Raw genomic sequence first — 14,900 nt, 5'->3', positions numbered from 1 at the left:
CTCAGGACAAACGGGAACATAATGATAGACTGAAAATGCTGGAGTAACTCAGCGGGACAGGCAGCATCTCTGGAGGGAAGGATTGAGTGACGTTTCGGCTCGTGACCCTTCTTCAGACTGAAGAAGGGTCCGTAAGGCAAGACTGAAGAAGAGTCTCGACCCGAAACGTCACCCATTCCTTCTCTCCAGAGATGCTGCCTGTCCCGCTGAGTTGCTCCAGCTTTTTGTGTCCAGCATTATGTTCCCTAGTTTGTCTTGCAGTACATTATGGGATTATGATAGCGCATTAAACTAGCATCTGCTGTTCCTTCCTACGCATAGTGCTAGACAGTCCAGGTTCAGACAAATGACCTGTGTGTGTGTGTGTGTGTGTGTGTGTGGTGTGCGCTGCTATTTTAACGAAACGTCACTTCTCTCTAGCAAGTAATCTACTTTCACTGCGAGTTTAAGCACATCCCCCTGGGTGGTTTGGGGGCATGGCACTGAAGCATTAAATGAACAGTTGTTCATGCCAGATTTTAATTGCCAATGCTTCAAGCCCATATCTCAAGTCTGTGCCATTTTCTCGTGGGGAACTTTGCACTTGCCTCATCAACCACTCAGTCAGTATTGCTTCACAAAGATGGGCGATCTGATGCGGACTAGTTTGCTTTCTTGAAACCCTCCACCCTCTTTTAGACTTTAGACTTTGGTCTTTGGAGTTAGAAAGGATGACCTCGTCAAGTATTTCAGCACAGATAGAATGGGCCAAAGAGCTTTATCGTTGTATGATCCCCCTTTAGACATTAGAGATGCAGCGTGGAAACAGGCCCTTCAGCCCGCCAAGTCCATGCCGACCAGCGATTACTCCGTACACCAGCATTATCTCACACACGACGGACAATTTTACAGTTTACCAAAGCCAATTAACCTACAAACCCATATGCCTCTGGAGTGTGGGAGGAAACTAGCGAACCCACATGGTCACTGAGAGAATGTACAAACTCTGTACAGACAGCATCCGTAGTCAGAATCGAACCTGGGTCTCTGGAACTGTAAGGCAGCAACTTTTCTTTAGACTTTAGACTTTGGAGACACAGTGCGAAAACAAGTCTTTCGGCCCACCGAGTCCATGCTGACCATCTCCGATCTCCCCGTACACTACCACTACATTACACAATAGGGACCAGTTCAAATTTTACCAAGCCAATTGACCTTCAAACCTATACATCTCTGGAGAGTGAGAGGAAACCGGAGCGCCCGGAGAAAACACGCGCGGTCACAGGGAGAACGTGCAAACTCCGTACGGACAGCACCCGTGGTTAGGATTGAACCTGGGTCTCTGGCGCTGTGAGGCAGCAACTCTACCGCTGTGCCACACTGCCTCCACTGTCTGAGCTTCCACTGCTGAGAGTTTAGGTCCGGTCTGCAGAATCTCTCTCCCATGTACAGCACCCACGTTGCGGGAATCAGTCGGCAACAACAACTTTTGCATTTGTATAGTGCTTTTCACATCGCAGTAAAATATTGTCAAACACCACCCGTCGCGAAACCACATGAGGATCAATATTTGATTTTATGAAAAGCTTAAAAAGAAATGAAATGTATGTATAAAATTGTGAGGAGAATAGACAGTATGAAAGTAGGGGAAACGAGATCCAGAACAGTTTTTTAAAATCAGATAATGCCTTTAATATGAAACATGAACTGTTTCTCCTTCTGCTGAGTATCTCCAGCGCGGCTGGTAGAGCTGCTGTTACACGGTGTCAAGGACCCAGGTTTGATCCTGACCTTGGGCACTCTCGGTGTGGAGTTTGCACGTCCTCCCTGTGACTGAGTGGGTTTCCCCCAGGCGCTCCGGCTTAGACAACAGACAATAGACAATATAGGAGGAGGCCATTCGGCCCTTCGAGCCAGCACCGCCATTCAATGTGATCATGGCTGATCATTCTCAATCACTACCCCGTTCCTGCCTTCTCCCCATACACCCTGACTCCGCTATCCTTAAGAGCTCTATCTAGCTCTCTCTTGAATGCATTCAGAGAATTGACCTCCACTGCCTTCTGAGTTACGACAGGCTTGCAGGTCAACTGCCTTCTGTAAATTGACCGTAATGTGTAGGGAATGGATGAGAAAGTAGGATAACATAGAACTATGGTCATCAGGTCATAAGGTCATGTGTTAGGAGTAGAATTAGGCCATTCGGCCCATCAAGTCTACTCCACCATTCAATCATGGCTGATCTATCTCTCCCTCCTAACCCCATTCTCCTGCCTTCTCCCCATAACCTCTGACACCGTACTAATCAAGAATCTATCTATCTCTGCCTTAAAAATATCCACTGATGGCCTCCACAGCCTTCTGTGGTAAAGAATTCCACAGATTCACCAACCTCTGACTAAAGAAATGTCTCCTCATCTCCTTCCTAAAAGAACGTTCTTTAATTCTGTGGCAATAATCTCTGGTCCTAGACTCTCCCACTAGTGGAAACATCCTCTCCCCATCCACTCTATCCAAGACTTCCACTATTCTGTATGTTTCAATGAGGTTCCCCTCATTGTTCTAAACTCCAGCGAGTGCAGGCCCAGTGCCGACAATCGCTACTGAGTCCTGGAATCATTCTTGTAAACCTCCTCTGGACCCTCTCCAGAGCCAGCACATCCTTCCTCAAATATGGTGCCCAAAATTGCTCACAATACTCCAAATCTGGCCTAACCAGTGCCTTATAGAGAGAGCCTCAGCATTACATCCCTTTTGTGTGTATATAAGCCCTCTTGAAATAAATGCTAGCGTTGAGTTTGTTTTCTAGCGTGATCGGTGATCGGTGATCGGTGATCAGTGCAGGTTTGTAGGTTGATTTGACCTCTAGCGCGCAGGGAGTGGATACGAAAGTGGGATAACATACCACTAGTGTAATGGTCGGCATGGACTCAGTGGGCTGAATGGCCTATTTCCACGCTGTGTTTCTCAATCAATTTCTGTCTTTGTTTTTAGATTTTCAGCAAAATGCAGTGGGTGATAACTCATTTACCCTGGAACTGTTCATTGCAAACCTCTGGTCCAGTGAGACCTAAGTAGATTTTATCTTCTCAGAATCCTTTCTTAAGTTGTGCTCAGAGTCAACAAATGGCCCGGTTAACAAGAAAAGAGGAACAAATCACTGCTCTCAGTGCAGCTTTGTTCATTCAGAGTCTTTTAAACCATTCAGCAGGAAACTGGATGAGTTTCTGTCAACAAAGAGAACTTTTTATAAGAAAGCAAATCTATAAGTACTAATGATTTTTTTTAGGGACTGTGGTGAAAAAACGTTTAAGATCCTGATGTGTTGGTGGAGACAGATTCGATTTAAGAGGTTTTTGTACCGGCACCTGGATATGCAGGGAATGACAGTGATACTGATCACGTGCAGGCGGAGATTATGTTCATGGCGTCACGTTCAGCACGGACATTGTGGGCCGAAGGGCCTGTCCCTGTGCTGTACTGTTCTATGTTCTAGTGGCCTGATCACCAGGAAGAATGCATGATGTATTGGGACAGAATGTTCTCAGTTTAACATTGCATCTGATTTGGAACCCGCTATCTCCAGCTATGTTTCACACCCACACTATACTGCATGGATTCTGAGACATGTGCCCATGATCTGACTGAGAGACAAGAGAACAATCTATCAAGCACGCCCAAATCATTTGGCCGATTATCCAACACCAATGTCAACTTGAGCATTGGCAAAACTTTTACCTTTTCCAGTGGTTCCTTTATTATCTCATGTGTCAAGGTACATTGCACACAGATCAGGAAGATTATTGCCTTACATAAGTACCGGTTGTCAGGGGTTATGGGGCGAAGGGGAAAGAATGGGGTTGAGAGGGACAGAGGGTCTGAAGAAGGGTCTCGACCCGAAACGTCGCCCATTCCTTCTCTCCAGAGATGGGGTCTGTCCTCGCTGAGTTACTCCAGCTTTTTGTGTCTACCTGGCAGAGAAAAATAGATCAGCCATGATTGAATGGCGGAGTAGACTGGATGGGCCGAATGGCCTAAATTCTGCTCCTCGAACCTATGAACTTATGAACGATCCCCGGTTAAGTTCATCGTGCATGGAAACAGCCAACTGAGTCTCCATGCAAGAGTTGCCAGGTTTTGGCACCGTTTTCATAGTCCCAGCTGCAGATGGCCAGAAAGGCCTGTTGCAGGTGGCGCCTCCATTCCGGTCGCCCCGCGAACCGCCGTCCCATCTTCAGCTTTCGTGCCCCAAGGGCGCCTCCTGTGGCCGACCTCGAGGGCGCGGAAGCTAAGACCAAAGATACTAGAGGAGCAAGATGAACCACTCCGTTGAAATCGCCTACACTGAAGTGTAGTACGCGACGGAGCGTAACGTCCGCCATTTTAGTAGGCAAAACCCGCCGTTCGCTATGCCTCTCGCAGTGTAATCAGTGTTTTAGGGGAGCAGTGTGTGTGATGATACCATAAAAATGCAGAATATATCTCATCTATCAATTCACAGATTTCTGATATTTTTCTTTTAAAATGTTTCTGCACGTTTCTGCCTACTAAAATGGCGCCGTGACGTTCTATGGGTTTTAGGGTCGAGTGGTCTATCTTGCTCTGCTCTATTATCTTTGGGTGAGACCACCCCTCCCCCCAATGTTCTTCTTATCGGGCCCTTTGTCCAGCGTCCGCCAACATGGCCGACTCCCTCCACACTCCTCTCCGGTTCCTGGTCTTCAGGGGTGGTGAGCCGGTGTCGAGCTCGGCGGCTTCCCTCTCCCGGTTCCACGTTGGGCGTGCCAGACCTGCTGTCGGGATATGGCCGCAGCTCACCGGGACCTTCTGCCATTTGCCGTTTCCTTCACGGAAAGTTTGGCACATGGAGCTTTTCTCCTCCCTCTTGCAAATCATTCAGCTCTTCCACCCATCCGTGTGTTTGACAACAAACGAGAGACGGTTTTGCCAAGACAGCTGCCTTTTAACATCAGCAAGGCTGCAGGTGCTTCTTCGTAAACATAAAAGCAAAGGCTTTAACGAGTGGCATTAGCGCTCGGTACCCGGAATCTCTCATCACCCCGCAGGGCACTGTGAGCCGGCGGATCCCATCGGAAGAAACTAATTGAGCTTGGTGCAAGACAGGCTTGTAGGCCGCACCTGCCACAAGGGCCCCACCCACACTTTCCACCTGGTGTTCGGGTTACACCGGGAGACTCCAGGCACGTCATTCCTTCCAGCTTCAATCAGCCCTCTTTCGAGGTTGCCCTCACCTCTGCATCTGGTGCCTGCTAATTGGCGTTGATAAAAATAACCACCTCATGACCTCCAGGCCTCAGGACTGCAACATGGAGTCATTTCTAACTACCGAATGCGCCGCTGATAAATCACAACACACCTGCGTTTGGCTTCCGTCCCCTGGTGCCTCTTGGAGATATAAATAACGTCTCCTCGCTCTGCTTCCTCGATATTAAACTGTTCAGTGAACCGTGTGTGCTTTTGCGTCATGTGAGGAAGTGAGGCGAAGCCCCTTGCCTGATTCCCTCTCTCTCTGAAGAAAGGTCTGGACCTGAAACGTCTCCCATTCCTTCTCTCCAGAGATGCCGCCTGTCCCGCTGAGTTATTCCAGCCCTTTGTGTTTATCTTCGATTTAAACCAGCGTCTGCAGTTCTTTCCTGCACACACCTCTCTCTCTCTCTCTCTCTCTCTCTCTCTCTCTCTCTCTCTCTCTCTCTCTCTCTCTCTCTCTCTCTCTCTCTCTCTCTCTCTCTCTCTCTCTCTCTCTCTCTCTCTCTCTCTCTCTCTCTCTCTCTCTCTCTCTCTCTCTCTCTCTCTCTCTCTCTCTCTCTCTCTCTCTCTCTCTCTCTCTCTCTCTCTGTCTCTCTCCATCTCTCTCTCCCCCTCTCTCAGCCCTCTGGCACCTCTATCATTCCACATTGCCGCCTCTTCTCTCTCTTCACGTCCACCAGCCGAGCTGGCAGGACGAGCCGAGCTCCTGAACGAGCAAGTGCTCCAAGAGGCACCATGCTTGGGGAGATTAATGGTGCTTGCCCTCTAATTGTCAGAGAGATGGTTTCCCAACAACCTACAGGCCCTGGGCACTCACGTACGGATGGAATGTCTTTACTGAGCACTGCCTGCTTTGCCTGATGGATTACGCTGAAAACAGGCTTGAGTCACAACTAAAATTGCAAACTGCAATTCGCTTTAGTTTAGTTTAGTTTAGAGAAATAGAAACAGGCCCTTCGGCACACCGAGCCTGTGCCAACCAGCCACCCCTGCACATTAACACTATCGTCCAAATACGTAAAGGTTTGAAGGTTAATTGGCTTGGTATAAATATCAATTGTCCCGAGTGAGTGTAGGGTAGTGTTAGTGTGCGTGGATCGGTGGTCTGTGAGGACACAGTAGGCCGAGGGGCCTGTTTCCGCGCTGTATCTCTAAACTAAACTGTCCTACACACAGAAGGGACAATTTATATTTATACCAAGCCAATGAACCTACAAACCTGTAGGTCTTTAGAGTGCGGGAGGAAACCGAAGATATCTGAAAAAACCCACGCGCTCACGGGGAGAAGGTACAAACTGCGTACAGACAGCGCCCGTAGTCGGGATCGAGCCCGGGTCTCTGGCGCTGTGAGGCAGCAACTCTACCGCTGCACCATTGAGCCACCCTCAATTACTCTCAATTGCCGCCCTTGCCTTCCCTCATTTAGGGAGGGGGGAAAAAATGGTTACAAGAACCCCCCTCCCCCACATCTTTTTGCCATTCACATTTCATGTAAATGAAAAGAAGGATGCCAGTCAAACCTCTGTGTCTTTCAAAATAGGCACGGTGGCGCAGCGGGTAGAGCTGCTGCCTCACAGCGCCAGAGACCCGGGTTCCACCCTGATCTCGGGTGCTGTCTGTACGGAGTTTGCACATTTTCCCTGTGACCGCGCGTGGGTTTCCTCTGGGTGCACGGGTTTCATCCCACATCTAAAGACGTGTGGGTTTGTAGGTTAATTGGCCTCTGTAAAAAATTGGCCCTAATGCATCGGGAGTGGATGAGAAAGTGGGATAACATAAAACTAACGTGAACAGGTGATGGATGGTCGGTGTGGTCTCGCGTGGTCGAAGGCCCGGCTTCCATGTTGGTCTTACAATATTATCATCAGACTTTACTGGACTATATCTTGCACTAAACGTGATATCCTTTATCCTGTATCTGTACACAGTGGATGGCTTGTCGGAAACGTTTAGAGGGATACTAGACTATGGACCCGTTGGGCATGAACCTTTCCTGCATTGGTGCAGCACCCTCTCCTCCCCCCTCCCCCTCCCCTCTCCACCCTCCCCCTCCCCCCTCCCCATTTCCCCCTCCCCCCTCCCCTCCTCCATTCCCCTACCCCCCTGCCTCCCCCCTTCCCTCCTCCCCCTCCTCCCCCCCCTACACTCCCTCCTCCCTCCCTCCTCCCGTCCCCCTCGCCTCCTCCCTCCACCCATCCCCCTCCCTCCCTCGGAGATAGATTTAAACTTTAAAATCTGAATAACTTTTAAAATATAACACCGATTTCAATGAAACTCCTTCCATTAGCACCAAAGGGGCGACGGTGAGTAAGGTGGGCCCAAAATTGTCGCGCTGTCGTGCACCGTTTTGGCTGTAGTTCAGGAACAAACAAACAAACAAGAAATGTAGTATATAGATGGGCAAAACGCGGGGAGGAGGAGGGACTTGTGTAGATGGGGCATCTCGGTCGGCTGATGCAAGTTGGGCCTAAGGGACGTGCTTTCTGTGCTGTACGGCTCTGTGACTCTCAATCCATTTACCGGATTGTTTTCTCCCATCGTTAGGTTTCACAGAGGTGACTACACAGTGGACGTCTGCATCAATGACTATCTCGACATCTTCTGCCCCCACTATGACGACTCAGTGCCCGAGGAAAAGACAGAGAGCTACATCCTGTACATGGTGAATTTCGACGGCTACAGGAGTTGTGACCACAAGAACAATGGCTTCAAACGTTGGGAGTGCAACAGGCCCCGCACGCCAAACGGCCCGCTGAAGTTCTCCGAGAAGTTCCAGCTCTTCACACCATTTTCCTTAGGCTTTGAGTTTCGACCCGCAAACGAGTATTATTATATATGTGAGTACACCTTCATATTATTCGGCAGTGTGTAGGGAGTTCAGTTTAATAGTCAATAGACAATAGACAATAGGTGCAGGAGTAGGCCATTCGGCCCTTCGAGCCAGCACCGCCATTCAATGTGATCATGTCTGATCATCCATAGTCAGTTCCCCGTTCTTGCCTTCTCCCCGTACCCCCTGACTCTGCTATTATTAAGAGCTCTGTCGAACTCTCTCTTGAAAGCATCCAGAGAATTAGCCTCCACTGTCTTCTGAGGCAGAGAATTCCACAGATTTACAACCCTCCGAGTGAAAAAGTTTTTCCTCATCTCCGTTCTAAATAGACAATAGACAATAGGTGCAGGAGTAGGCCATTTGGCCCTTCGAGCCAGCACCGCCATTCAATGTGATCATGGCTGATCATTCTCAATCAGTACCCCGTTCCTGCCTTCTCCCCATACCCCCAGACTCCGCTATCCTTAAGAGTTCTATCCAGCTCTCTCTTGAATGCATTCAGAGAATTGGCCTCCACTGCCTTCTGAGGCAGAGAATTTCACAGATTTACAACTCTCTGAGTGAAAAAGTTTTTCCTCATCTCCGTTCTAAATGGCCTACCCCTTATTCTTAAACTGTGGCCCCTGGTTCTGGACTCCCCCAACATTGGGAACATGTTTCCTGCCTCTAGTGTGTCTAATCCCTTAATAATCTTATATATTTCAATAAGATCCCCTCTCATCCTTCTAAATTCCAGTGTATACAAGCCTAGTCGCTCCAGTCTTTCAACATATGACAGTCCTGCCATTCTGGGAATTAACCTAGTGAACCTACGCTGCACGCCCTCAATAGCAAGAATGTCCTTCCTCAAATCTGGAGACCAAAACTGCACACAGTACTCCAGGCGCAGTCTCACTATGGCCCTGTACAACTGCAGAAGGACCTCTTTGCTCCTATACTCAACTCCTCTTGTCATAAAGGCCAACATGCCATTAGCTTTCTTTGTTTAGAGAAACGGCACGGAAACAGGACCTTCGGCCCATCGAGTCCACACCGACCAGCGATCCCTGCACATTAACATTATCCTATGCACACGCTAGGGACAGTTTACACACACACCAAGCCAATTAACCTACATACCTGCATGTCTTTGAAGTGTGGGAGGAAATGGAAGATCGCGGATAAAACCCACGCGGTCGCGGGGAGAACATACAAACTCCGTACAGACAGCGCCCGTAGTCGGGATGGAACCCGGGTCTCCAGCGCTGCAAGCGCTGTAAGGCAGCAACTCTACCGCTGCGCCACCGTGACCGCCCATAGTGTATGCAATAGTGAGATACCATAGAGCGAATGTGAACTGCTGATGGATGGTCAGTGTGGTCTCGAAGGGCAATGGGATTCTTTCCAGCTCCTGGGCCTCCAAGGCAATGGGATTTCCGAACGATAGTTTCAGTTCAGTTTATTGTGTTATTATATCAAGCTGGAAAGGGTACAGAGAAGATTTATGAGGATGTTGGCAGGAGTAGAGGGTCTGAGCTACAGGGAGAGGTTGAGTCGACTGTGAGTCTATTCCTTGGAGCACAGGAGGATGAGGGGTGATCTTATAGAGGTGTACAAAATCATGAGAGGAATAGATCGGGTAGATGCACAGTGTCTTGCCCAGAGTAGGGGAATTGAGGACCAGAGGACATAGATTTAAGGTGAAAGGGAAAAGATTTAATAGGAATCTGAGGGGTAACATTTTCACACAAAGGGTGGTGGCTGTATGGAACAAGCAACCAGAGGAGGTACTTGAGACTGGTACTATCCCAAAGTTTAAGAACCAGTAGGACAGGTTGGAGGGATATGGACCAAACCCGGGCAGGTGGAACTAGTGTAGTTGGGACATGTTGGCTGGTGTGGGCAAGTTGGGCCGAAGGGCCTGTTTTCACATTGTTCCACATGATTCTTTGTCTCTATTGTCACGTGTACCGAGGTACAGTGAAAAGCATTTTGTTGCATGCTATCATCACTTTCTTCAGTGTCAGCAGTCTGAAGAAGGGTCTCGACCCGAAACGTCACCCATTCCTTTTCTCCAGAGATGCTGTCTGTGCCGCTGAGTTACCCCAGCATTTTGTGTCTATCTTCAGCAGAAGGACAATACTTGATTACCATCGAGCCATTTACAGTGCATTGATACATGGTAAGGGAATAATGTTTAGTGCAAGGTAAAGCCAGCAAAGCTCGAACAAGGGCAGCCCGAGAGTCAACAATGAGGTAGATCGTAGTTCAGAACTGCTCTCTGGTTGTGGTAGGATGATTCGGTTGCCTGATAACAGCAGTGAAGAAACTGTCCCTGAATCTGGAGGTGTGCGTTTTCACACTTCTGTACCTTTTGCCTGGTGAGAGAGGGGAGAAGAGGGAGTGGCCAGGGTGCGACTCGTTCTTGATTATGCTGCTGGCCTTGCCGAGGCAGAGTGAGGTGGAAAGAGGGGGGGCAGGTTCTGAGGTCAGCAACTCCTTCTGCAAGCAAAAGAAAGTTAGGATCTGGGTCGCAACCCAAGAAAGGGAGCGGAAGCAAAATTCTGGAGTCAACGACAAAGTGGCTGGATGCTGTGAAAGTGAAACACGTCACCAAAATGAGTTGGACACAAAGTGCTGGAGTAACTCAGCGGGTCAGGCAGTATCTCTGGAGAACATGGATACATGATGTACCTATCTTTCATGCCAAGATTGAGGTCACCTGTCCATGTTCTCCAGAGATGCTGCCTGATGCAAAAGAACACAGAGTGCTGGAGTAACTCAGCGGGTCAGGCAGCTTCTCTGGAGAACATGGACATGTGACGTATCTTTCAGGCCGAGACCCTTCCTCAGTCTGACGAAGGATCTGGACCCGAAACGTCACCCATTCATGTTCTCCAGAGATGCTGCCTGACCTGCTGAGATACTCCATTGCTCCGTGTCCTTTTGCATCAGGCAGCTTCTCTGGAGAAAATGGAAAGATGACGTTTCAGGTCGAGACCCTTCCTCAGATTTAACCCAAGTCTCTGACACGCTGAATCAGCAGATCTACCAGCTGCACCACTAAGTTGCAAATGAGTAGCAACACACTTTGGGAATCAAAATAAGTAAAATGATAAGGCATTTACTTTCCAAAAGCCTGATCAAATAAAAGCATAAAATAGTGCGAATCCATGTATTTCTTCAATTTTTCTAGATGCACTGCTAATGATAACCATTGATTATTTGCTCCTGCTTTCTTAGTAATCTCAATGGGTCTTGAAAGCATTCATTTGAATGGATCTTAAACTAATAGTAACAGTAAAAGAAACTGCCACAAGAGATTTGTCAGCTGTAAGGAGTAATCTCGGCCTTTGTCAACAATTCCCGTGGTGTGTGAAGGTGAAGGGGGAAGATTTATGGTGAAGGGGGAAAGATTTTATAGGAAACTGAGGGGTAACCTTTTCATGCAAGGGGCGGTAGGTGTATGGAACGAGCTGCCGGAGGTGGTAGTTCAGACCAGGAGGTAGTTGGACAGGCTGGATGCAGGAAGATTGTTCCCGATGTTGGGGAAGTCCAGAACAAGGGGTCACAGTTTAAGGATAAGGGGGAAGTCTTTTAGGACCGAGATGAGAACGTTTTTTTTTCACACAGAGAGTGGTGAATCTGTGGAATTCTCTGCCACAGAAGGTAGTTGAGGCCAGTTCATTGGCTATATTTAAGAGGGAGTTAGATGTGGCCCTTGTGGCTAAAGGGATCAGGGGGTATGGAGAGAAGGCAGGTACAGGATACTGAGTTGGATGATCAGCCATGATCATATTGAATGGCGGTGCAGGCTCGAAGGGCCGAATGGCATACTCCTGCACCTATTTTCTATGTTTTCTATGTTTTCTAGACAGGGACTATCGCAACGTTTAAGAAGCAATTAGACAGGTGCATGGATAGGACAGGTTTAGAGGGATACGGGGCCAAACGCGGGCAGGTAGGACAAGTGTAGATGGGACATGTTGGCCGGTTTGGGCAGGTTGGGCCGGAGGGCTTGTTTCCACGCTGTATGACTCTGTGATTCTATGTGTGAAGAAGCGGAGAGGGAAGTCAGGGCTTCATGGAGGGAGGTAAAGATGCCACGTGGATTAGAAGGTATGAGGCGTAAGAAGAGGTTGGATGGACTTGGATTCATAACTTATAGAAGCAGAATTAGGCCACTCTGCCATACAAAATATACATTGGCCTCCACAGCTGTTTGTGGCAATGAATTCCACAGACTCACCACCCTCTGACTAAGTAAATACCTCCGCGCCTCCTTTCTAAAGGTACGTCATTTTATTCTGAGGCTTTGCCCTCTGGTCCTAGACTCTCCCACTGGTGGAAACATCCTCTCCACATCCACTCTATCCGGGCCTTTCACCATACGGTCGGTTTCAATGAGGTCCCCCCTCCAACAAGTACAGGCCCAGTGATGCCAAACGCTCATCATATGTTAACCCACTCATTCCTGGGATCATTTTCGTAAACCTCCTCAGGACCCTCTGCAATGCAAGCAAATTATGTTCTCTCGAATGCCAAATGTTGAAGGGAGATCTGATCGCTGTATACAATTATGAAGAGGCAGACATAGGGTGGACAGAACTAAATTCCCAGGGAGGAAATGTCAAAGACTAAAGGGCAAGGCTCAAAAGTCAGGAGTGTTTTATTGTGATATGTCCCGATACAGAACAATGAAATTCGTACCTACAGCAGCACAACAGATATGTAAACACACAACTCAATAGGTAATACAATCAACAAACAAACGGGAAGTTAAATAAATGTAAAAAACCCAATATCATGCAAAATTAAAACAAAGCCCCAAGTCCCGAGTGCAGCGAAGCCAGTTCAGAGTTTAGATGGAGTTTGTTGTGTTCAATAACCTGATGGCTGTGGGGAAGAAGCTGCCCCTGAATCTGGACGTTACACTTTTCAGGCTCCTCTACCTTCTTCCCGATGGCAGGAGTGAGATGAGAGCGTGGCCAGGGTGGTGTGGGTCTCTGATGATGCCGGCTGCCATTTTGAGGCAGCTTCACCTGTAGATCTCTTCGATGGTGGGGCGGTCAGAAACCGTGATGGAGCGGGCAGTGTGTGATGTATACATGCAACAATATGGTAAAGCTGCTATGTGATGTATACATGCAACAATATGGTAAAGCTGTGCCTGCGCAGCTGCAAAAATACACAGAGTTAAAATGGCGATCTTGTGTCCAGACGTGCGTTGTTTTGGTCTCCCACTCAATGCGTGCTTTTGAGAATGATACTGAGTAGAACGTATCATTTCACCACTTCTTGTAATCTCCATCATTCCTGGGCGTTGAAGTTACAACAGGTTTACGGTGAGGGGGACAAAGTTTAAAGGAGATGTGCGGGACACGTTTTTTTACACAGAGGGTGGTTGGTGCCTGGATCACGGTGACAAGGGTGGTGGTGGAGGCAAATACAATGAACGTATTTAAGAGGGTTTTGGATAGGCACGTGGATATGCGGGGAATGGAGGTAGCGCAGCGGTAGAGTTGCTGCTTTACAACGAATGCAGCGCCGGAGACTCAGGTTCGATCCTGACTACGGGTGCTGCACTGTAAGGAGTTTGTACGTTCTCCCCGTGACCTGCGTGGGTTTTCTCCGAGATCTTCGGTTTCCTCCCACACTCCAAAGACGTACAGGTATGTAGGTTAATTGGCTGGGTAAATGTAAAAATTGTCCCTAGTGGGTGTAGGATAGTGTTAATGTACGGCGATCGCTGGGCGGCACGGACTTGGTGGGCCGAAAAGGCCTGTTTCCGGCTGTATATATATGATATGATATGATATGATATGGATCACGTGCAGGCGGTTGAGATTAGTTTACCTTGGCATCATGTTCGGCACAGACACTGTGGGCCGAAGGGCCTGTTCTTGTGCTGCACTGTTCTATGTTCTATGAAACAACGGTAAGTGACGGGAGACGATGAGGGAGGAGAGCACTAAGGAACAGGGAGAGTGAATCAGGGAGAGGAGAGGAGAGGAAGGCTTTTTTCCCTGGCACGGTTACGCTACAATGCTGAGAACTATGTTCTGCAATCTGCTATTTCTGTCTTCACTGTTGTATTTATGTATGTAAAGAAGGGTTGAGATACTCCATCACTTTGTGTCTGTATTTGTGTGAGGTTTGTGTGTATTCATGTACACTACAATCTAATGATCGGATAGCGCATGGATAGTGGCTGCACGGTGGCGCAGCGGTAGAGTTGCTGCCTCACAGCGCCGGAGACCCGGGTTCGATCCTGACTACGGGTGTTGTCTGCGGAGTTTTTGTACTTTCCCAACATCCCAAATACTTGCGGGTTTGTGGTTTAATTGGCCCCTGTAAAATGTGCCCCCCAGCGTGTGGGGGGTGGATGTGAAAGTGGGACAACATAGACCTAGTGTGAACGGGTGGTCATTGGTCGGTGTAGACTCTGTGGGCTGAAGGGCCTGTTTCCACGCTGTATCTTTCAAAAAAAAATCAATCCAACACGCAAAAACAAAATGTGTCGGAAGGAACTGCAGATGCCGGCTTCAACAGACGATAGACACGAAAAGCTGGAGTAACTCAGCGGGACAGGCAGCATCTCTGGAGAGAAGGAATGGGTGACGGTTCAGGTCAGACTCTGAAGAAGGGTCTCGACCCAAAACAACCATTTTTTTTTACCGAAGCCAATCAACGAACAAATCTGGGGAATTCTCTGCCACAGAAGGCAGTGGAGGCCAATTCATTGGATGTTTTAAAGAGAGTGTTAGACAGAGCTCTTAGGGCTAACGGAATCAAGGGAGATGGGGAGAAAGCAGGAACGGCGTACTGATTTAGGATGACC

The 14,900-nt window shown here is 48.4% G+C and overlaps 1 protein-coding gene across 2 annotated transcripts in view; it reads left to right on the top strand.

Annotated features, from left to right (window-relative positions):
* LOC144607247 (ephrin-A5-like) overlaps positions 1-14,900 on the top strand; it is a 452,231-nt gene that overhangs the window by 382,237 nt on the left and 55,094 nt on the right. For both annotated transcript variants that reach the window (XM_078423946.1, XM_078423945.1), the window contains exon 2: positions 7,792-8,084. In XM_078423946.1, coding sequence (XP_078280072.1) covers positions 7,792-8,084 — 293 coding nt within the window. The remainder of the gene's footprint in view (positions 1-7,791; positions 8,085-14,900) is intronic.

This window comes from Rhinoraja longicauda, chromosome 28 (genome assembly GCF_053455715.1).
Source record: "Rhinoraja longicauda isolate Sanriku21f chromosome 28, sRhiLon1.1, whole genome shotgun sequence".
In the NCBI taxonomy this organism is placed as follows: Eukaryota; Metazoa; Chordata; class Chondrichthyes; order Rajiformes; family Arhynchobatidae; genus Rhinoraja; species Rhinoraja longicauda.
Note: the sequence above shows the minus strand (reverse complement) of the source record. Positions and strands in the feature narration are given on the sequence as shown.